This window comes from Diplotaxodon limnothrissa, linkage group LG4 (genome assembly GCF_057381915.1).
Source record: "Diplotaxodon limnothrissa isolate DT_005_m linkage group LG4, D_limnothrissa_male_GT1.1, whole genome shotgun sequence".
Classification (NCBI taxonomy): Eukaryota; Metazoa; Chordata; class Actinopteri; order Cichliformes; family Cichlidae; genus Diplotaxodon; species Diplotaxodon limnothrissa.
Window position 1 is genome coordinate 25,773,310 of NC_140599.1, and position 25,633 is coordinate 25,798,942.

The 25,633-nt window shown below is 37.7% G+C and overlaps 1 protein-coding gene across 1 annotated transcript; it reads right to left on the reverse strand.

Annotated features, from left to right (window-relative positions):
• Positions 1–11,151: 11,151 nt before the first annotated feature.
• Positions 11,152–16,953, reverse strand: galr2b (galanin receptor 2b). Its single transcript, XM_085352682.1, has 2 exons — positions 16,580–16,953; positions 11,152–11,917 (listed from the first exon to the last, which is right to left on the reverse strand). Exons 1-2 carry the CDS (start codon positions 16,951–16,953, stop codon positions 11,152–11,154), a joined length of 1,140 nt encoding a protein of 379 aa, XP_085208808.1.
• Between the last annotated feature and the right edge of the window lie 8,680 nt (positions 16,954–25,633).

Consider the following 25,633-nt stretch of genomic DNA (forward strand, 5'->3'; position numbering starts at 1 on the left):
TTCATATCTGTGAGGTTCTGGCTTGACTCTGAATGTAAGTAGTTAATGTGAATTTCTGTGTATGTTGTTGGAAACAGATTTTCTCTTTTTGGCGATTTATTGCGTGCCAACTTGACCCCAACGAAAGTTGCTTTAAAAATGGCAACTTACTACATCTGGTTGAAGCAACCGTTACAAAGGCAACAAGACCACAAGTTTATTGCATGTGGCTTCAATTAATTTTTTTTGTCACAGTCTCTCAGCCACTGTTTTCCCTGGTATAGGTGACTGTAACAGAGAACAACCATATCCTCCATACATTTGCTGTATATGGCATGTAAGTGTGGCTTATTGCTATGTTCTTTAAGATTTGTCCATTACATTGCTTTTATCCTAAATTAAACTTAACAGGTGAAAATGGATGCAATAATAGTGACGAAAAAGTTGTGATTAAAAATCCCAAGGTGAATACCTATGCAACTTGGTTTATAATTTTGGTTACTTAACAACAACAAAAAAAACATTAGGCGTTGCGTTTTTTAAGTCAAAATAAGCACATTAAATAGAAAAAAAATATATAATTAAAGACTTCACATATCTGTCAGGCTATAAAAAGTCAGTATCAATAAATTAAATAAAGCCAATATTTGAAACGGCACGAGATTTTGCAGATTTTTCGTTCTAATTATTTATTGACTTGTGTAAAACTGATATTACCAGTTAAAATTCTAACTTTTGCTTGTTTGAGGTAAACAAGTTTTAATTTTTTTTTAATTTTTAATTTTTAATTACAGAATCTATTTGAACATCGTGATGCCAAAAAGCATCTCAATATCAATTTCAAGTTTTTTTTTTGTCTTTTCAACTTTGAGGTCCGTAGTTGGCTGGTAAATTAATAAGGGACTGCACTAAGAGCTCATGTCTACTCGATCGCCTTTTCTAGCTTATAACAGTCACATATTGTGCCTGACAGGATGTGTTTATTGACGTTTAGTAAATTTGCAACGGACACATTAAACCAAAGAGGAGGAAAAGGAGGCAAATGCTCATAAATGTTGAAGCCTCGTTTCCAAAATAGCTGTAAGTGAAAGCCTACAGAATTGATTTGATTTCAGCCACTTGCTTCAAAAAAGATTGGGCAGTTTCATAATATACAAACATGTAAAATGTATTATCCAAGTAACAGGGTTTAAACCATTTAGGCTTTAATATATTTGAATAATACAGTTTAACTACAGTGGTGTTTTTCCACCTGTTTGTATTTTCTGACTTTTTGATTATGGCACCAGGTTTATACTGAAATATCTCACACAAAAAAAGTCAGCTAGAGTGTCTAAGGTGACATTAAGATTCAAGGCCTCCATGTTTTATTTTTTCTTATTTTCTGTTCTTCCCCATTGTGCTGAAGCAGTGTGCTCTAATGAGTGTGTATTCCTTTGTAATGGAAAGACCCGTGGGCCTTGAATTCAAAGTGCTGTATTGTATGCGTTGTTGCGTAGAACCTTGTGTAAAGAATGCCTGCTTTTTTTTTCTTGACATGCTGCTTTTTTTAGATTTCTAATTTAAGTCAGTTTAATATATGAAGTGCGTTAGCCTTCTGTTGTCGTTTGCCTGGTAAATTGTGCATTTAACAAATTGAAATTCCCATTTATTATTTCTTTTAAAATATCAACTCTATCATCAGTCTTACTGTAATAGTCCCAGAAGTGAACTTCTCTTATTTAAGATCAGTATGTGGATAACAAACAGCAGAGTGCCTTTATTGCTATGCTAATGATGTCTTTAGTGTAACTTTCAGAGGGATATGGGGACGAGCTTTAATTTTGCATTGCCATGAGTTTAGTTCAGTATTTGTAACAGTTCCACCTTTTAATGTAAATATGTAAAACTTAAATTGCCCCTGACCAGCAGCCCAACTGTCTCATTCAGTACCTTGGAGCGGTTTCTGTTCAGTGACTGGCATGGGAACCATTTGAGGTACCAATAAATACTTGCAATAAAAAAGCACTTGTGTTCAATACAAATTGTTCCGTTGCATCTTTATTTGCTGAATTGGTTACGTAGTAGTGAGTGTTGTGGCACAATAAAATTTGTAGCCGTGCTAGGAAATGTAAAGGTTTTGTCAAAATTTTCCCAAGTGCTTTTGGTCAGATGAGATGAAGCGAGAGCTCTCTGGGCATAGAGACGCTACTTACATTTGTCGTTGTTTTGACTTCCAACATGACAGTGACCCAAAACATATGTCGCTCCCGGTGAAGAACAGCCTCGAGAAGACCAGAGTGAACAATACTGACAGCCCTGCACAAAGCCCTGACTTATTTATCTGTGGGGTGAAGTGAAGGTTGAGGTCCATGCCAGAGAACCACTAAATCTGGGGGATTTGACGAAAAAAGAGTGGGCTGGGATTGCTCAGGAGACGTGTGGGAGACTTGTTGAAAACTCAAATGACTGCAGGCTGTCATCCCCCCCCCCCCCCCAAAAAAAAATACACAATTGACTGTTAGCATCAGTGAGGCTAAATGTTTAAAAAAAAATCCTTGCTCTATTTAAAAGTAATTGGGGAATACTTTAAAAATAAATACTTCATAGGGTTGCTAAAAATGCCTTACTATTTCTATAAGCTTTTAAAGTGCAGCACATTCTGGAGCTACACCTTAAAACAAGTGCTAACCCAGGGATAAAGTAGGCTAAGACACAGTGATAGGGGAAAAATCACATTAGCTAATTTCTTCCTCCATCACAACTATGCAGGTTGAGCTTTTATTTGTTGTTAAAACATTTCATATTGTTGTAGCTTAAATTTATGATCTTAGCGTACTGACACATGCAACTGTACCCATCTGAGTCATGTCATCTTTCAACCAAATTAGAGGTGTTGATGGCTTTTGGAGCACTACAGTACTGCATGATACACACCACTAGAGAACAATTGTGCCTTTGTTTTGGTGAGTGTGGTGGTGGTAAGAATTTTAGCATTTGACTTGTCTGTTTCTACTCATTAATTATCAGGCTTCTATCTTTCATATACAACCTATGGTTGGAGCTCCAGTCCATACGGATGGAGTGACCTGTGACACCAATGAGCAGGCCCCCAGGATAATGATATTTAAAATGTAAACTTACTTTAAATAGCTAATTACATACTGAATATTAAAGAGACTGGATATTCAACCATGTTTTGTGGAAAAAGGCCACGGAACCCTTTGACCCCATAGTTCCAGTATCCTTTAATCATTACCCTTGGGTCAAACCACATTGATCTGTAAACTTGACCTCTATTTTGATCCCAGCCACAAATTTTGTGTCTTGGAAAAAAAATCTGTCCACAGACATATACCACTAACCACACCTAACTTTTTGATATTTACTGCTGTTGTAGTCATCTCCAGGCCCATATTTTGCTGCGATAATCAACATGCATAGACGCACAGACTCATTAGGTGTAAACAACCCTGTCCACACTGTCACTGCTGGTAATCATACCATGCTTCAGATAGCAGCAGCTTGGTACAACTGCAGTGTTTTGTTGCAGACTGTAGATGGCACTCACAGGGTGCTGGTAATAATAGATTTGCTGCACCTTATTTTTACATAATACTCATATTCTTCCAAGCCAAATGGTTAGGACAAGCATATCGGATGCTATACACGAAAAATGAACGGTGGCTCAATGTGTTTACTGAGTATAAAGAAAGAAAGGATATTGTGGATGTGAAGAAATCAGAATCTCGCCGGGAAATCCTGCTGAGCTTTGTTCACCAACATTAGAAGATTACAAGAATGGAGGATGCAAACACTGCTCAGTTCAATTCAGTTCAAAGGGGTCTTATGGGCATGAAAGTTTTATAAAGCAATATTGCTGAGGCTTTAGGATATAATTTGGACAAACATATGGATTGGAAGCTACACAACTACAGTGAAATGAATTTCTGTGCACAATTACCACTGATTCATGTGAAACGTATTTAGTGTGTATAATATGTTTACTTGTCTGAGAGAGAGTGAACAGCTGAACCAGAAGATCTCCTCACACATCTCAAACTTGGACCAAAAAGAAAAGAAAAGAAAAGAAAAAACCCATTTTACAAAATAACATTGAAACAAATCTCCTGCAAGGAGCAGGTAGCAGAGTTAATAACTACTCGCTCTCATTGCTAACGATGGGTTTCCTGCATAGATTACCAGGAAGTGCTGTGTTTGTCACTTTACACATAAAGTCTGATCAGCATTTTATATAATGGAGAGTTAAATGAACATGATGCTGAGAGCAAATAAGGCAATCTCTGCTGATGCTGCCATATTGTTAGTTATGTTGCTGTGGTTTATTATCATATTTGGGGAGGTGGGTGGGGTGTGGGGTCTTTTTAGGTGACTAACATCTCCTGATTCAGTTAAATAAACGAAAGTAATATGAATGGCATTATCAATCAGACTATTTCTCTGCTTTTCTCTTTCTCTTTGTACTTTTGTCTTTCTAGTAGAAAACATAAAAAATACTATATGGATATGCATTTGTGTATAGAACAGTATGCAAATGCTTTTGTGTATACAATGCACAATAGCATTGCGGGAGTTTTGATGTGATTATTCACCTCACCAAGAAACTACATGACAAGGCTACACTTGATCTGTCTGAGCCAGTCTGACCTGAAAATCGACACTATACTTCACTCTCCTCCTCCTTTGAGTCATTTTGCCCATTAGTCTGTAACCTTACTCAGTGAGTCACTGGGTTTAAATGTTAAGGAATATATATGAATATATGTGAGTTGGTCTGCAAAGGCTGTAAGACTGTAGTTACATGGCCTCTGTACAGAAAGTTAAGAGAAACTAGTTTCATATAAGTTAATAACATTTAAAATGTTCTGATCACTGACATAAATGCACAAAATGTCATCATGAAGTCACCATTATGTCACCAATTGAAGTTATACTGAAAATAATCAGGTAGCAATTGTAGAAATAAATATTTTGATAATGATTTCACTATCAAATAATCAGGCAAACATTTGATTTATATTGTTTTGTCATTGATTTATACAAGTTGCCTTCATTATTTTTCTGGAGTTACATGTCAGCTACTCCAGTCCTTCCTGGTTTGAGTAAAAGCGGAGTCAGAGAACAGAGCTAGTTCTAATGGATAGGTCAACAAAATAGACCCAAACACCCACTCTGACTGGATGAGGGAGAACTACATTCCTTTATATCACATTTATTTATTGTTGCAGTGGTTCAACCCTTTGCATTTAAAATGTTTTACTCCACTAGTAAACAGATTAAGCTGGTTCTTATTTTTTAAGGTCTTATTTTGTTAACCATTATTTTTGTGTAGTTCTGTGCATTACAGTTAGTTTAGTTAACTTTTTATGATCCCACTCTTAAAATGCACTTATGTTCATTATGTTTATGTATTATTTTTGTCTTTTTCAGGAATAATAAAACCCACATGTTGAAAGTAAGACCTTCTGCCAGTATTTCCTTTGAATACTTGGGCCCTTACAAATGCAGTCACCAATGTTAGGTACTCTTCAAATGACTATATACACTACACATGAGAATGACGCATCTGCAGCAAGTGAATTTTTATTTTATAACTGGATGTTGTTGAATTCAAATTTAACCCTAAGTTTGATATTTTTCCAATACCTGGGGTCATTAGAGAGAAATCAATCTCCAGATCATATTTTATGTCTTCAGCCATTTTAATTTAGATTTTAGTGTTTTATTTATTTATTTATTTTTTAACATTGCCCTTATCATGTAAGATTATGGATTTTTCCATGTCTTTGGGCTACTAATTGCTGACTCACGGACTCTTGCACTGTTTTATAGTTACAAACAACTCACATTGGGTGATATAATATGTTTGTATTCTTAAGCAACCTCTAACACAAACTGCAGAGTGGTTTCCAAAGCAACCATAAAACCAACACAGACACTGTCAAGGTTGTCAGTGACGTAAGTATAACTTTCCTTGAATCATTTCCAACCTAAGAGGGCTAATTTGTGCATCTTTCTGGCATGAAGCATTATCATTCACTAAAAAAGACCCACAGTGATCCCACTTTGTAGCTACGCACTTAGTCATCTGCAGGTAAGAGGTGTTTTTTTTTTCTATTAAAGCATTGTTCCATCAGGAATAGTACACTAGTCTACTACAACAAAGAAGCTGCTGAAAGTGTTGACACTTCTGACATACAGAAGGCAGAAAACACCACGGGTGTAAAATACTTTTTACAATAAGTATTTTACACCCGTTGCTGTGATAACAGCTATTGAAAAATTCTGGCAGTCACCAAAAAACTGTAGATTTGTGTGTTTGAGATTCTGATATAAAATATGCTTCTATTCTTCTAATATGCATCTATCTATCTATCTATCTATCTATCTATCTATCTATCTATCTATCTATCTATCTATCTATCTATCTATCTACAGACACCAGAATAAGCTGTTCCTGCAGAGGGAATAAAACGTGTATAATAAAATGATGTAAGAACTGCAACAGTGTCTCACTGACTAAGGAAAATTTATTATTCTAGACATGTGTAAGAACATGCACTTGTTCAGTCCCAAAATATAATTTGATATATTGCGTTGAAAAATGCCCTTTCCCCTGATATTTATATATATTTGCAACAGATTGATACTATAATGTAGCCTCTCTTGTTCCGGCCTTCCATTAAGGATTCAAATAGCTGACAGTGGCTGTATCCCAATTCAGGGTCTGCAGCCTTAAAGTACGCATTTCAAGGCCGATTACGTCACAGCGGCGCGCCGAAGGCTGTCCCAATTCAAAGGCTGCTGGAAATGCGGCCCTGAAATGCGTCCTTCATTTCCCTGAATTTTAAGGCTGTGGCAGTGTAGACTTCGTGGCCCAACATATCCCAGAATGCATAGCGCGGCGGTGGGTGTGGCTAATTTTGCTGAAAAAAAACGGCGGATGAGGGGCAGCCGAAGAGCAAACTTTAAGTAAGTACTGAATATTATGTCACTTATTTATGTGCAAATGTTTAATAACGAAGAACATTAAAACATTACTGTTGGCCACATGTCGGCAAAGTTATGTGACATTAGTGACGTTTGTACTAACTTGATTTTAAAGCCTTTACTTTAAAATATACGCCGTTCAATAGCTGAGCTTAATCTTACAGAGAATGATCAAAGCTCATGTAGAAAGAAACAAACAAATGAACAAAAGATTTTCTCCTTCATTTCTGTTAAACAAAGCTGTATGAAACGTTTCCAGCTGTTAGTATCATGGTTGCTAGGCAACCTGGGCAGCGCAACGGAGGCTAGACCGTCCCATTTCACAAGCCTCGCACTTCCGGCCTTAGCGGTCTTTGAGTACGCGGCCCTTGAGGATCGTTGAGGCTGCGTACTTTAAGGCTGCAGACCCTGAATTGGGATACAGCCAGTGTCTTTGTTGCACTTTATTATCCATGATGTACTTACCATTGTGAACCTAACAAATCTTTTAGATCGCTCAGCAGACATCTGCAGCTAAGTCTTGAGTGTAATGCCTAATGCCTCTACAACATCTTTACAACATTCCAGTGTACTGACTGGTTTACCACTTCATTGATTCATTAGTAGCTTTCATTCAAAATGCAACATCGCCTGTAATGCCTCTGGCTTTGCCCTTTATTTTCACTGAAGCAGTAGTCTCTTGGGGAACTCCTCTGGCATGCTGTATGTGTATGTTAATATCTCTTACTCCAGCAGCAAAACAGTAATTAACAATATACAGCAGCAAGTGAACACAGTGGAAAACCAAATCGATTTTTTTGTCCCTGTGGAAGAGGACAGATATGGGCCGTTGAGTTTCTAAGCTTGCTGGAAAAGACGTTAACATGCGGCATTTGGGAAACTCTCCTTCAAAATTAAATTAAAATACAAAAGTAAAAAATGTGAAACAGTAATATTCTGCTACAATATAAAGTGAAAATATCTAACTATGAATTCATCTAAAATGTACAAATAAAAAAAGCAGTAGCATTCTTTCAGGGCAAGCAAGCCGAGCAATGCTTGCCCATTGAAATCGAAACATAGACATCAATTAAAACCTACAAAGTTGAAAGTAATCCCTGTTCTTGCATATCTACCACTGATCTATCCTAAAGCTTGTTGCTGGTTTGCATCCGTCATTCATATTTTGTGGCAGCCACTGGAAATCTGTTGCATCTTTTGTTCCCATATCTGTTTTGTTTCATTTAACAAAAGCTGGTGCTGCTCAAGCTGTGAGGTCAGCGGCCTTTCTGGTTGTTTGTACACTCTGTTCTTTGAGAGGAGACTGATGGGAGACTCACATGCCAGCTAAGCTGCTGCTGACTCTGCTTTTACTGCTCTGAGATCATCTATAATCTGTGCTTTGTGTTGAAACAGAGATAGCATTAGCTAGTAAACAAAAATGTAAAAAACTGAAAAAGAGACTTTGCGTAAGCTTTCGCTTACAGATAAGCTTGCCCAACATGTTTAATATAGAGAAATTAGTGTGCAGGTTGATGATTTAAAAAACTCCTTTAGCATGTTAACAATAAAAGCCTTGATAATGGAGAGCTGACAGCCACTAACGGACACCTGATTTTTAATGCATTATAAGAGGTTGAACACAATGTAAACTGCGCTACTTAAAGTCGGTTATTTAAACTGAACATTAACCCTCAATAAAGAAATATTAGTCCAGATAAAACTGATGGGGAAAGGTTTTTTTCTGCTTTTTCATAGTTTGGTAATACTCCTTTCACTAAAGGATTATAAAAAGCAATACGTCCAGAACTCCCCATTGTATGTAAAAATGGTTCACAAAGCTGAATATAGCAGCTAATATAACCATCATTGCATAATTAAGAATATTAAGTAAAATATTTTGGATTACTAATAGATTTCTCAAAACATACATTCCAAACATAATCTTACAATCAGATTTGTTGTTATTTTTCAAAAACAGTCATTTGCAGTATAGATAGGGACAAAATGCATACTCTTTTTGTGGATTTTGTATCAAAAATGTTTTACAATAGCAGACCAATCACTAGATCTGACAAAAATCTACAGAAAATCCTTTACAGAGCTTTTTTGTGGCTGTTGAACATTTACCCGTTTACTTCACAAACCTCTAACTCAGACAGTTTACCAAGTATGGCGGGGAAATTTTGCATGGCTCTAATTTTAAGCACCGACTCATGTTCAGTTGAATGGCCTAGATGTTAAATATTCTTTGAGCTGCTTAATGCTAAGTTTTATGAAGTAAGCTTCGCAGTAAATGAAATATTTCTTCGCTGAGTGGACAAGAAGAGCATTTGAAGATATTCAACACAAACAGTTTAAAGCTACAGTGAGTGTTGCAAAAGCAGAATTTTTTTTTCTGCTTTTGCATTGGAGAAATAAGAAAGAATTCTATTTACCTCAAGTGTTAAACAGAGCTCCTTATGTAGTATAAAATAAGCAAAGACAGATGGCACTGACCTAGCATTTTTGTTGGTGGCAGGAGAAACCAGAGTACCTTGATAAAAAAAAATACGAAGATGCAAACTCCACACAGGTTTGAACCCAGGACTCTCTTTCTGTGAGACAATAGATCTAACCACTGTTCCACCGTGTGCGAGGTAGCCTCCTGGAGCTTATTTTGCTACAACAAATAACCTCAGTACAGTTTCACAGCAGAAAATAGTTTATTTGTTTTTAGGTGTGATACACATTGTTTTAAATCACTTTGATAGATATTTATTTAAATATATTTTCTTAAAATGTACAACAGAGATATACTTAAGTAAGCTGTATACCATAGGATGGGATGGGAAAGTATTACAGCAAACACATTTCAGTATAATTTTGCAAAGAAACGTGTTGCATCTTGAAAGAAGTGCAATCTTTCAAGGTGAAAACTGCATCTCGCACAACCTGAACAGAAGACAACAAAGAAGCTTTGTACAGCTCTGAGGTAGGAGACAACCATACAGCAACACAAAATAGGGACACCCTGTGGGTGTGCTTTCATTTGGAAAAATAAAGCAAATGTATGATAACCAGTTCACAGTTTTTTAAATACACAAATAAAATACACTTAATACATACATTTTAAAATACATAAATCTCAATATATAAGTATGCCTTTTGAGAAACATATTTATTTAAATATAGCATTTCACACCAAACATGCCATGAATTTGTTAATCACAAAATACAATTATAGCAATAAACTATGCCCAGTTTTTTTTTTAAAGATTTCTACCAACAACTGCTTGGTATCAAATTTTGCTGACACCAAACATGTTATTTTTACTTAACATGTACCACCTGTCAATATCTTGAAAAGACAGAACAGCATCTTCATGCAAAAATACAAAACAATGAATCCAAATAACATTCTGCTCCACTTATGGAGCCCTAATGACTTGGAGGTTGAAGTAGGTCAAAATGTTGTATATAGTGCAGCTAAAATTGAGCTAATGCCGGATATATTAGGGCTCGAAGCACCTGAACACGAAATCTACAGTTGAACATGGTGTTGGAAATGCTAATGAATCCCATAAGATGGTCTTTATATGGAGGAGGAGCACTGCTTTGCTGTGCATTGCCATATTTCTGACTTTGATGCCTGAGCTCTAGAGGGACCCCAATCCTCCATGAAAAAGCTTGTTTGAAGTCAGAAAAGTAGCATATAGTGCTGACTCACATGAAATTCCCTCCCCAGTTGCCAACGTATTAATATTTTTTTTTGGGATCAGGTGAAGCATACCATAACATTATAGGACAGGTTCTGTGTTGGTCCTAGAAAGTGTTAGGACAATATGAAGTCTCAAACATTGTGACAAATGACAATATGAGGTAAAGTGCAAACCATGATTAAGGCAAATAGTGAAGACAGGGGAAAGTGAGAACATTTCTCATTTAGCTTAACAATAAACATTTCTAACTTTCTAAGTAACAGGAAATTGTTTTGGGATATAAAATATATGTTTAGGTAAGTGATAAAACAAATACATTTCTGTAGTGGACTAGCTTTATGCTCCTTAATATCTTGTCTCTCCAAATATGAACAAATCCCTGTTCATCTTTTTTGCCATCAAAAATATGAATATATGACTAGTAAATTTTTAAACATTAGCTTCAACGTCTTTCACAAAAGGCAATCTGTGCTGAGCCAATTTAGCCAATCTGAACCAGTTGTCAAGTCTGCTGCTGCTGAAAGGGCAAATTCAGGGACACGGTGGCTTCTCTTGGCTCTGCGACTGGCCTGTTGATCATTTCACATTCATTCTGTCGCACGTTCTCCTCGTTCATCTGTGACACCTCCGTAGAGCCGGCTTCAAACCCAGGCACAGTGTTGGCCACATGAACCACGTGAACCTTATTTCTCCCATGCTTACTGAGGATGCAGCTGAACACCTTCTTGAAACCTTTGCGAAAGTGTTTGGAGACCAGAGCGTACACGATGGGATTGACACAAGAGTTGGCGTAGGCCATGCAGTGAGAGAGAAGCCTGAAGGCATATGTGGTCTGATTAAATGGGAAATCTCCATACAGGTAACACAAGATCACCACGTGGTACGGCAGCCAGCATATACAGAAAAGTACAGTGACGATGATGATCATTTTGGTGACTTTGCGTTTAGCCCTCTTGGATTCTGACATGCCGTCCAGAGGGTCAACAGCCGTCCACAGGTACTTGATAGTTCGAGTGTACGAGAGGCTCACGATGAGCACAGGGATGACATAGCCAAACAGGAAGGTGCACGTATCCAGCACCTTACGATTCTGCTCCTCCCAGCCGGGGATACACACAGTGCTGTTGGCATAATCAATCAGGTCATAGTAGCTGAGATATGGACCCGCAAAGACCAGGGAAAGACCCCAGATAACTACCATGGCAACCACGGCATTACAAGGGGTTCTTAGCTCCCTGGAGCGCAGAGGATAGCGAATAGCCAGATACCTATAAAGACAAGAAAATAACATGTTTGAGCTGTAATCTAGACTGCAAAATACAGAAAAATGGGGACAGCAGGTTAAAAACTTTAGTAATTAAGTCTGAATTTATAACTGTATAAGTTAAAAAGTAGAAAGTGAAAGATTACTTGTGACTGCATATCTTTAGTCTATATAGCTGTAATGTACTTTAAATGTTTTAACTGTAATAATACAAGAACAATACAAAACAGTCAACATATCAAAAGCACTTAAGGGAGAAAAACAGCTCACATGAGTGTGTGATTATGTTGCATATGTGTCCTAAATTCTTGTATATACTCATGGATAATATAACTGACAACAATGCATTACATTTAATTAGATTTACATTCTGTAATATTTATTCTTAATTTGCAAAATAACCAGTAACCAAAGCTGTAAAACCAATTTTGTGGAATAAAAGGTGAAATATCTGAGCTTCAAGAAACTGAAATCAATGACTTGTCATTTTATCATTGTCTTGACCTATAAAAGTCACTTGAAAGCAACAGTTTCCTCAAAGAATAATTTCAAGGGCAACAAAATAATGGAATTTTATTGCACACAGTCACATGTGATTGTTCAAACACAATTTTCCCTAGTGTGATTGTACTATAAATCCAGAGATTTATAGTAAAGATACCAGCTTTTTGGCATATTTTCCAATACAGCACAAAAAAAATAAAAGAAACACTTTGAAAATAAATCAGATCTCAATTGGGAACAAAAATGAAATCTACACTAATATGAACTGGATAGTGTATTATGAATGAAAGGATGCCACATTATTTGATCAAAAATCAACCTGCAGACGGCTGAAGACAATGAAAATCACAGAGGATAAAATGATGTGACACATTTGTCCATTTTACTGAAACTTCATTGCAGCAACTCAAACAGGTACTTAGTAGCTTGTAAGGCCCACATGTACTTGTATGGATGCATAACAACATTGGGGCATGCTCCTAAAGAGTTAATGCACGGTGTCCTGTGGGATCCTCCTCCCAGATATGGACCAGGCCATCACCAAGCTCCTGACCGAAACATAATTCCCCTCAGGTGTTCTATTAGATTTATGTCATGATATCAGTTCCTTTATTCTCCGAGAACTGCCTACATACTCTCACCACATGAGGCTGGGCATTGTCACATACCAGGAGGAACCCAGGACACAAACCAGTGCAGTCAGACCATCACTGACCCATCCACAAAATGGTCATGCTGAACAATGTTACAGGCAGCATAACGTTCTCCATGACTTCCTTCATGTATGTCCCATTTGCTCACCCACCTGCTGTGGGAAAGGATAGGGTGCCAGTGGTGGACTTGCTAGTTTTGGTATTCTATGGCAAATGCCAACTGGGCTACACAGTTCTGGACAATGAGGAAATCTTAAGTTATTTCTGATTGGTCAGAGAGATTCACTCAAGTGTCCAGCTGAAGGTCATTTTGTAGTGCTCTGGGTGTGCTCATCTTATTCTTACTTGCACAAAGAAGCAGATACCGACCCTCTGATGGCTTAAGGAACTTCTACGGCCCTATCTAATGCTCCTAGAGTAACTGCCTGGAATATCATGCTCTTGTGCTTGACTGTGCTGGGAGACACATCAAACTTTTCAGCAATGGCACATATTAAAGTGCCATCCTGGAGGAGTTGGACTACCTGTGTGATCTCTGTAGGCCCCAGGCATCGCCTCATACCACCAGCAGCAACAGGGACCGCAGCCAAATGTAAAACGAGACTGAAAAAGAGTCAGAAAAGATGTGTAGGGAAAAATGTCCCCTCTAGTGCATCTCTAAGTAATTTCATTGACAACAAAGCACCTGAAATTGATTAACCACCCTCTCTGCTACTTAACCGACCAGATCAGTATCCCAGAATTTTAACTGACTTGATTAAAAAGTGTCTCTTTGATTTTTTGAGCAGTGCAGTTGGATCCTTTGAGTAGGTATTATTGTAACAGTAGTGCCACCTATACATTCACAATGAATTCACTCACACTGAAGTTTTGTGGTTGACTGGTAATCATTCACTTACTCCACTGCTGTTTGTTGGTTCTACTGAATAAGACACCTTAGAGACAGTAATATCCAGAGAGAGGGCTTTTAGGCTTTTTCAGTAAGACGAACTTGCATAAATTGTAAAACAGCAGGAATAACAGAAAACATGCTTGCTGTGCTGTGCTTTTGATTTTACTCAGCAGGTAGGAGATGAAGGCGCAAATCCCACAAGACACTATGATGCTTTCAATAAAAGCTGTCTCTTTCAATAATCTTACAGCATACTGATTATCACATATTATCTCTGCAGTTGGAACCTCATCATTTCTTGGTTGGTTAGTCTTTAAATATTTGGCATATTTAACATGCTGCTTTATGTGTTATATGTTCTCCAAGGGAGTATTTTGCCAAAGGCAGGAATTCTCAGAAAACAAAATGTCCATGTCCTTGCTTTTCACATTTGTAGGACACTTCAGAAAGCCCAGTAGAAACTGAGAAAACAGCCTTTCTGGTTTTTGAAAGCTCAGTGAATTGGGGCCACGGTGTTTTACATTAAATTCAAAAAGCAGTCACTTTGAACCTGCTGGTAACTTGAAACCTCAGTGGTTTTGAAAACTACAAGTATTCAGACATTACTCTTTAGTTAAATTGAATTATCTTTATAAGGATTAATATAAAACAAATGGGTCTGTTTATGCGCTCATGGCAGAAATGAACTCTTTATGTATCCAAATAATGTTTTACTAAATTTAAACAGAAACAACATTTATGAATGATTCATCTGTGAGCCTTTTTTAATACATAATTCTGCACCATAAAATCAGAGAATACATATTATCTGCCTGCAGATAGCACATTCAGCAAGTCATCCCTTTACACCGTTTTGTCTGTGTGTGTGTGTCAGTGCTGCTATTCCCCCAGGCTTATCTGTGGCTTAATTTCTGCTGGGGATTCTTGGTGTAAACTGTAACAGTTAGCTTTTTCTATGCGATGTTGCTGTTTTTGTTTTGTTTTTCCTTAATAATCAGTGAAAGACAAAGGGAGAAGACAGGACATGTTCATTACCCTCCCGACTCAGGTGTTACTGTTCTTTTCCACACTGAGGGGGAAATGACTATTGAATCCTCTGGAGTGTAAACACAGCCAGTGTGAACAGAGGGGTCTGCTGGAGAGGGCAGCTGCACACTTACAGCTCATATTGACTGATTATTGCTGCCCAACAGCTATAATGATGGCTTACGGCTTATTCTCCGAGGGATATAATTTTTAGCTTCTGGAGTCCATGTTTAAACTCCAGATGCGAAAAATGCATTTGTGACCAATTAAATGTGTAATATTTCGCAGACATTGCGGGAGAGTAAACAAAATAAAGCACAACAAAAAAATTAACAGCGTGACCATGCAAATAAAAGCTTTCTCAATGCTTTCCTTAGGGAGTTTTGAAGGCTTATTGTATGTCCTAGAAATGAAAAACAATGGATTCAGTCGTTCAGTTTTTCCCAAAATCTTGGCAGATTGATGTATTTTTTTCTTCCTTTATTTAAAACTATATTTGTTGTCATATTTGCAATGTGGCAGGTGGAATATCACATTTTTCATCATTTACACAGGCATTTTTCATCCCACCTTTAAACTAAATTTGTATTTGAGCCCAGATATTTGTGCCCTCAATATCCTTCTCATTTCCTCTCTTTAATAAATTTATGTCCTTGCATTAAATAATTTCCTTACATTAATAATCCATGCCCTTGCTTGTTTTTCTCTTCTCCTTTCTCTTAGATATAAGACGCTAGAAAGCACTGGCAATACACATTGGCATCAAAGACACTGAATGTCTTAGATGTTAGAGAAAGAACATGTCGGCTTTTAACATGTTTTGTGCAATATCCAAATGCCTACATTTAGAGTTTAACAATAAAGGACAGACTGTGAGAGACACAGCTATAGCTGTTGATTTGATGGAAGTAATTTCTGTGTACAACAAGCTTGAGGCTAATATTTTCTAGATTAAAGAGAAATATGTGAGTGTGTGATTAATTAGGTTTATTTTAATTTCAGATCCATTTTTTTGTGTTAAAAAGTATGTGCCACCTGAGTTCCCTGAAAATTTATGTTGACACCAAGAAAATGACCAACAGCTACTCATAGTTTGATTAATAGAATATTAGTAATGAATAATATCATTTTGGGTGATATATCCAAGCACAAACATAGAGACAAAGAAATACAGCAAATGCTTAAATTGCTGTGGCTCAGACTTCGGTGGTAGATCTGCTAAATGAAACGTAGGTGGTTCGATTGTGTTTTCTTTTTCTTGTTAGCCAAAATGATCGTCCTGTTTAATAAAACAGAGTATTGCAAGGCATGTTGCTAACCAAGCTAGCTAGTCTTAGCTAGCCTTAGCTGATAGAAAAATAAGAGCAATAACAACGAAGTGGCAATAGCCAACATAGCAAACTTCACTTCAAAATGTTATCCACAAATGGGAGATGTTATATATAGGCTATGCATTTATCAAGCAAATAGAACAAATATGATTGATTTCAGATTCTTAAATATGATAATTTGCTAATTTTTCTGTTCTTTGTGGGTGAAATTTGCTTTAGATGTTCGGTATTTCAGCAAAACAAGTATTTTGAAGCAATACCTGTCAACAGACACGGTGGCCAATGTGAAGCTGCTGGCGTACATGGTAAGGTTGATAAAGAAGTGGACGACTTTGCACATGAAGGAACCGAATACCCATCCCTCCAGAGAGTAGATGGTAGCTTGGAAAGGAACGCAAAAGATGATGAAGAAGAAGTCAGCCACGCTCAAGTTGAGTATGAACAGATTGGTCGTGTTGTACGCGACCTGTCCGCTTCGCAGCAGTACAGCGAGCACCAAACTGTTGCCAATGGTGCCGAGCAGGAATATGAGAGAGAAGACCACTGACACAATCACACTGGTGGGGTTCAGTTGATAGCTTTCAGATACATTGGCCTGCCCTCCCGGCCAGGTGAAATCCTCAAAGTCTGACATTGTGCAGGTCTGGAATGAGAGAAGAAAGGAGACAAATGTTAGACACCACTATCTTGGTGGTTTTAGAGTCACTTCTGTGTACGTCTTAAATCCCATTAACTGATAACACTGTTGTCCGAGCCAAACCCTTTCTTATCGGCTTATGCACTGGTGGTCGATGTTGACAATATGATGAAGAGGTAGTTTCTTGACAAGTTATTTACAACTTTTCAGAGTATGCAAAAAAAGGCTGCATGCACCAGAGGATTTTTTCATCCAAATAATCCCTAGTTGGCTCATGTTACATGTATTAATGAGACAACAATGAAAGGCTGCTTTTAATTGGATGATGTTTTTGACAGATGTACTGGGAATATTTTGAGTGTTTAATTGCAAGAAATTTTGCTTTTAAATGTTACAGGATGAATTTCAGTGGTATTGCTTATTTTATTCCCTTTATCACAGCATTAAGTATTTTTATTAATCTTTCTAGGCTTATTCATGTATGGGAGACTTGCAGTTAACAGTTTGCTGCTGTTTAATCATACATCACAGCTGCTGGTTTTGAATATGAAGCAGGTGGTTTTCAGTTTAGTGGATCAATCCATTAACAGGTGCTGATTGAGTAATTCCCCTTTGTAATTCAAGGAATTTTTGCAATGCTCACCGGCAAAATCACTCTGTGAAAATCAGAAGACCAGAAGCTCATCTCTGCTTGAGGGGATTTGCTCTCAGGAAGATTACATCAGAAGGGATCATCTGTTCATGATGACAAATGGTGAGCAGAGTTTTTTTTTTTCTTTGTGTTTCTTTCAGTTTTTGACCAGCAACAATATCATATTAGAGCTTGTGATGTGCTGCAGTTTCATAAAGTGATGTCTCCAGTGAAATCAGGGTGCACTTTCGGCCATTTTTGGTAAATTGTTTTGTGACAAGTGGCGCAAAATAAGGACTTGAAAGTAAAGAAGTGCTCTTAATTGTGACTTAGTGAGACATACATGAGGTAGTCTCCAAATGTTTTATTCAAGCCCTTTTATTTGTCTGATTTCAGCTAGATAAAAATGTTTAATCAGCTGTTTTTAATTATTATTATTCCCAGCTGTCATTTAATAATACTATTAGCTTCTGGTTGTCATTAAAAAGAATGCTTGCTGAGTACATAAGAGCCTAGAGTTTGCTTTGTGTGCTTTGTCCTTTTGGGCCATAAATATTTAATTCAGAAAATTCTGAGTACCATTATAGGTAGCTGGAAACAAATACACTGCTTCCAGCTATTGGGAATACTAATTTTTCTACTGAGTGAACTTCAAGAAAACACTGACATTGGTTCCTAATAAGACATCACAAAAGAAATCAATGATTTATCATCTTTTAAGGATGGGCTGAAAAAATATTTTAAAAAAGTCAATATTTTCCTTTTAATCGTTTTTTTTTTTTTTTTTTTTTGTAGAGTATGCCATTCAATTTGAGCAAAATAAAAAACACACATAAAGCCGATATTTTGAACAGATTATTATTTTCTTAACAATTTATTTATTTGATTGTTATGCCCGGCCATGAAAGCGACTAAAGACAGAAAACCATCCACATATTTGTTGACACCCATCTTTGTCTACCAAGCTCAAACTACAAACATCAAAATCAAAAGAAAAGAAGAAGAAAAAACATTTTTAATAATAGATTGCATTTATATAGCACTTTTCAGGGCCCTCAATGCACTTTACAACTCCACTATTCATTCATTCACTGGTGGAGGCAAGCTACAGTTGTAGCCACAGCTGCCCTGGGGCAGACTGACAGAAGCGAGGCTGCCATATTGCGCCATCGGCCCATCACCAGTAGGTGGTAGGTGAAGTGTCTTGCCCAAGGACACAACAACCGAGACCGTCCGAGCCGGGGCTTGAACCGGCAACCTTCCGGTTACAAGATGAACACTCAACTCTTTGAGCCACGATCGCCCTTCCTGAAACTGGAATCTCCCTAAAGAAGGAAAACAGTTGGACTAAATTGAAGCGATGTGAATAAAGGTTGCTCATTATCCTACCTTAATCAATTTTTTTTATGAAAGACGTGGTGAATGATTAATGCTTCGAGTCTGTGGTAGCAGAAAACTGCTTGTAAAAGAAATCACTGAGCTTGGGTGAAATTACAGCATGGACACGTTCTGACTGCAAATGGACAGAGTGGATTTTAATTTGGCAGTCTCCTTATAAATTATGAAGAAATCAATCTTCTGTTTTTTTAAAGAGAGGGAAGCAAAATCAAAATGAAAAAAAAATGCTGTTAATGCAGATAATAAATCGTCGTATGTTGTGGCTTACTTTGACTCACTCTCAGCCTTTTTTGCTTTTATGTATCAGTCCTCAGCAAGCTGAAGATTAATTATTGAACATTGCTATTAAACATTCAGCATCCTTTGGGTATTACACTGTACTGCCATCTACATCCACATAATCAAAATTGTGACAGAGCAAAATTAGGAGATATACTGATTACAGTCAGTGGCAAGTAAGTGGAACTTAACGTCGTGAGAGGAGATAAAGTAATATATCCTCATTAACCTTACAAAGAGACAGGAGTATAATATCAGCTGGTTGTTGCTGCAGAGGTATTTTCCTCACAGCTTTGAGTTCATGCCAGGCTTTAACTTTCTCAAGCATGGTGAAGATGAGTCCCCTTCTTTCCCACTAGGAAAGGTAGTTGGGGCTGATATTACATTTCCAACTGCAGAGGGATATCTTGGCTAAGACTCCACTGAGCAGGGAACATGTTTAAGCCTCAGTGGAATCGCAGAAAACAGAGACCCGTATACACGAGTTTGATCGTCTCATAGCAGAGCGTGCAGTACCTAACAGGTTGTGAAATTTACAGACTGTGGTTGAACTGCAGACTGAATTTTCGGTGGAGAAGCAATGAAAATAGCAGAGCTAGAGAAAAAATAGAAGTGCGATGGGGATGTAGGGCAGCCTGAAGCAGACATTGCCAAATGCGGCTTTATTGTGAGTCTAAAAATAATGACCACAGAGAAGACATTGCATCACTGGATTTCACATCATTATCAATAAGAAACAGAGCTCGAATAGAGTATGTCATTTTAAATCTTCATGTCCGGCAAACTTTAAATATCAGCAGAGGGGCTACAACATTGTTGCATCCTATAATCAGGTGATACAAATATGCTGATAAATATAGACCGCAAATGTTCTATACATATGAATGTTTACACTGCATGAACAGCAGAATTAGCATGCAGATCAGGCAGATGCAGTATGATAAACCTACCAGATGGGTGGACAGTATCCAAAGCGTCAGTACTCCTCTCAGATTAGGAATGACACTCCCAGACCCTTTCTGTTGAGATGCTCATACTCTTTGCTGTGAAACCTCTGTTCTACCAATGCACACTGATATCTGCCTCCCGTTGCTGGTATCTTACTCTTTCTCCGCCCCCCCACCCCCACCACTCTTTCTCTGGTGAGGACTCCTCCTCCACATTCACTTTAATGTTCACACTTCACTGCAGAAAAGCATTGCAGAGCCAAGGTATGAAGGCAAGCCGCAGCAACTGGCGGTCTATTCATGCTCACTGTAAAATCAGGGGGATCACTGACAAATAACCACAATAAGTGGCAGTGATAGCCCGTCTCTAAAGACTACTCTGCACCCAAGCCAGCCTGCCCTCAAATGAGGTGCGGGTCTTAGCATTTAGGCTTTACCCTATCTTACAGGTTTGTAGCGAGTTTAGCTGAGGGGGAGAACAATTCAATTTACTCAATTCAAGAGGGAGCAAAGGGAATGCAGTATTGTCAGTGGTGGAAGTTGAATTATTGGGTAAAGTTAGGCCAACATTAGGTTTTGATATTTAAAGGGGTGTAAAGTCAATAGGGAATGCAATCCATTTTACTGAATGGATGCTGCTGTGATGTCACATGACCAGTGTCAGAGACTATTTAACTGCAAGTAATTAAACAGAGTTAAAATTAGTAGTTGTTTGCTGGATGTTGGACTACTACTGTTAAACATGAATTTGTAAAGCTGAATGTGAATATTTCAGGTTTTTTCTAGTTACAAGTTTTAATTTTTGTTATTTTGTAGTAGTTTCACAGAGGTTGTTGCATGTCGTTTTAAAAGTGTCCATTAGATGCAGTGCTTCCTCCTGATGGATATGTACTTACACCCAGCGAATATGGGGAAAATGTACTTATTTATTTTTACTGCACAATAAAAAACAGAATGGTCATTAAATACACATAAATAATACTGCACATGCAACATGTAAAACAAGGAAATTGAGATTTTTCTGTATTATATGTAGTTCTCAGTTTTATGCTGGTATTATGAAGAGAAACATTTGGAAGAGCCCATGTTTACTACTGCATTATATTTGCTTTTAACTGAGAGACTGAGCTTGTGACCTAATCTGTGTTCCAGCTGTTTTGACCAGTAAAACAGTTTGCAGTCTCTCATGTTGTAATGTCTCTTTCAAAATGCCCCAAATGTTTTCGGTGGGTTACAAGTATATCATATTGAAAAAAAGCATGCAGGTATAAAACTGTATTTTTGCACCAACGAGGACAATCCCAACATTCCCGTTATGGTGTGCAGCGTACGCATTGCTGTAAATGGAGAGACTCTTGAGGGATGGCTGTTATGAGGAAAGGCAGCACAGAAACTTTACCAGCAGCACATATCGTTGTGTTCCTCAACTTTCGGTCTTTTACCCATCTACAACCATCTACAACCATCTGTAAAAAACACGCCAAAGACTCTATCATTGTTTGGGACTGCATTCAGCCAGTGCTGTTGGGGAGCTTGTCAGAATTGATCCCTGTTTTCTTTTTTTAGCACAAACTCCCAAACACATGGCAAATGCAGTAAAAGCATACCTAGATAGAAACAAAAATACACAATGGAACATTATCAGTCATGGACTAGCTTCCCCAGCGCTCCAGACCTAAACATTATAGAAGCAATGTGGGATCATCTTGACATAGAACAGAACAAAAACCAGGCAACTTACAAATAATAGCTTTGGATATATTCCTCAGTAAGACTGGAGAATCACTCCTGAAAACCTCTTAAAGAAATTACAACAAAGCTTGTCTAAGAGAGTTCAGGCTGTGTTGAGGAATAAAGGGTGGTCATCCAAAATTATTGACTTGCAAGGTCGTTAGAGTTGTGCAAACTGTTTCAATAAACCTATGTCAAAATTTCCTAGCAAAATATAAGGAAATGAGAGGTGGCTCAAGACTTTTGCATAACACTGTAGTGTTTAGAGATTGTCTGTGTCAGACTTCTGTAGTTCTGCCTAATGTTTTACTGTATGCATTCATAGCCAATAGTAGTTGTAAGTGCTTTCATATCACTATGCATGTTTTATATCAACATTACTAGACAACTGCTAACAAACAAACAAACAATAAAAACCATAGATAGAATCTGATTCATGTCAGGTATAAAATTAATGCTTTGAGGGCCAGTAAAGGGTCGAGTTGATCTGATTCATTCAAAATGAAACGGGGGACCAGAATGACTCATGCTGCAGGGAACAGGCACTCATGACCAATATCGCTTATTACTCATGGCGAGTTATGATTCATTTAGTCACAGCCAATACAGTCTGCTAAATAAAAAGCCTCTTAATGACATGTTGTCTGTAATACTACAGAATGAAACATCTGCACATCAATCAAATTTTTTAGTGTTTGTTTACCTGATAAAATAATTTACATTTTATTAATAGCGCTGATTTTTGGGGGGTATTTTTGTTTGTTTGATATTGTGATGTTTTATTGGTTATATTAAGGGTAGATATGGGCTCCTCATGTTTCCTCTTGTTCTTTTTCGCCCGATCAATTGTTCCTCTGGCCACCCATCCATCTATCAAACTGACAAGTGTGCACTCAGCATTACCCACTGCCTCTGCCATCTTTTATAAACAAACCACAGCACATGTCAGAGGGAGTATGGATTACCACTACATGTTACAATGAGGCCAAACAACTTTTATTAACGGGCTGAATTTCACATTGTGTATTTACACACTAATTAAAATGCAAACCCAATTAAACTATTCAAGCTTTTGGGCATTGTCATTCCTACGTCATATTGAGTAGAAAATCAGCAGGATCTGACGTGGGTCTGCCCTCGCTGTGCTGCTTGGAGTGAATCAAATAACATTCAGATTCTATCCCAGGAGCATCAATCTGACACATTTCCACCTCTTCCTGTTCCAAACACAATCTCTGACAGTCTGTTTTCACTGCTGTCAGCCACCATCCATCAAGGAATTACATGAAACCAGGCTGGACCAAACGTCTGGGCACATCATCATTTCTACACCTGTGGATAAAACACACACACACACACACACACACACACACACACACACACACACACACACACACACACACACACACACACACAAAACTACCTCCATCTGCATCCATATTTAAGATGACCATCCTATATAAAAAATGAAGGTCAAAAGAACAGCCAGTGAAAACAGCTTAGTTTGGTCAATGTTGGATTGTGCTCTTGGTGTAGCATGGAATAACATTCAGAAATACCTCTAGGTTTTGTTTTATGTGAGTGTTTCCATGGCAACAGCATGGATCTCTATGAAGTGACACACACACGCACAAACCCACCGCCCCCAAAACAGGACGGATTTCCACCTAGAACACGAGGACTAGAGTAGTGTGACATTTTACAAAGTGGTCTACGAGGAAATGCAATGATTTTCTGAATTATTAAAAGTCAGTCTGAGACTAACGATAGCCAGCATTAGACATTTCTTTGTAGAATTCAGCAGCGTTGTAGTAAAAACACAACAACCTTTTTAGCGTTCACCCTTGACAAGCAACTCAAATCAATCAGGACTCGTTCAATTTAAAAACAAGGGGGCGCACCAACTTATTAGTCTTCTGCTGAAGTACAAAAACAAGCGTTCAGTATCGATGTTTTACAGTATAAGTTATTTTGCGCATTGTTTGTATGCTGCTGTGATCCTGCCTCATTAGTCCTTGCTCAGTGGAGAAGATCAATTACAGCAATGGTCTCAGAGGAAATGAGAAGTGCATATAAGGTGAAATGTTAAACTCACATTCACACCTTGACTCTTGATCATTGGAGCGTTTATATTTGCTGGAGCCTGCTTTGTAGTGATGGGATTTCCGGCTCTTTTTAGAGATCCGGCTCTTTCGGTTCGGCTCACTAAAAAGAGCCGGCTCTTTCGGCTCCGAACCGGCTCTTCAGGTTGTTTTGTTGCTTTAATTAATTTATTATTAACAATAATATAAAATTATGCACAAAAGGAATTACTAACGTAAAAACAAGTGGTTTTATTTATATATGTTTATATATAAATATATGCGGTGGCCCCTAGAGACAAAACACGTACAAACTCCAAAACACATTTTTAGCATTAACTGAACTTCCAAAGCAGAGCTACTAGATCACTTAAATTACACAATTGAAAGCATGTGTGTATTGTTTGTGTATTTATACACAGGCACTCATATATATATTCAAATAATTTAAAAAAAAGTTCATTTACCTGTTATTACCACACACCAAATCCGGTCGTTGGTACTTGCTGGCTTGTGTAGCCACAAGATAACAAAGGCTCAACACTGCGCCCAGCATCCTGGAGCACTTCTGTTGTCTTTTGTACGTGTTTTGAGTTTTTATGTGCTTCTGAGTTTTTATATGCTTCTGAGTTTTTACGTGCTTCGGAGTTTGTACGTGTTTTTACGTGTTTTGGAGTTTTTACGTGTTTTGGAGTTTGTATGTGCTTTGTCTCTAGGGGCCACCGTAAATATACTTTTATTTATTCACTCCACATAAAATGTAATAAATAAATCATATAATACAAAAATCAACTATTCACATTTCAACTTTTAACTATTTAAATTTTCAGCTTTTTCCTTTCACAAATTTAAAGTGAAAAGAACACAAAACACTGCAAACCACAACACAATTAAATATAAATTATAATATGAAAACTAAAAGAACATGCATATTCTCTGTCATATGGACCTGCATGAATAAACTTTCTCAATCCTTTATCATCTGCAACCGAAAATAGTTGTGGATGATTACTATACCTTTCTAATGTTGTTGTCCCTGCCTCTCTTTCTCTCTCTCTGGCTCTGTTCCTGTGCTACTGAGTGTAACTACCGCCCCTCCCCCCTCTGCCCAGCGTAAAGCACAAGGCTCGCGTGCAGAGTGAAACGGAAAAAAAGTGCGAGAGAGAGGCTGAGAGAAAGAAAAAAAAAAAAAAAACCCACGTGACGGCTCGCGATAAGGAGCCGGCTCGCGTCGTTCACGTCAAAGAGTCGGCTCTAAGAGCCATTTCGTTCGCGAACGACCCATCACTACTGCTTTGCACAGACTGGTGAACCTGAACTGTGTCTGCACTGTGCAACTAACCGAAGCTGGTAATGGAAGAAGCACTTTGATGCAACCAGTATGCAACTTTAAAGACAGAAAACATACAAAATCATACAAAATCCCACAGAAGTCCGGTCAGTTGGAGCACAGGTGATTCCAAAATGTCTCCCGTGACTGATATTTGGTATCATAGGAAGTTCTGCTGCACACAGTTTTACTTATTTTTATCACATTATTTGTCATTGTCAATCAACTAGCTCAGAGTTTTTACCAACAGGAAGTAATGAATTGACAGCCAGCTTATTCA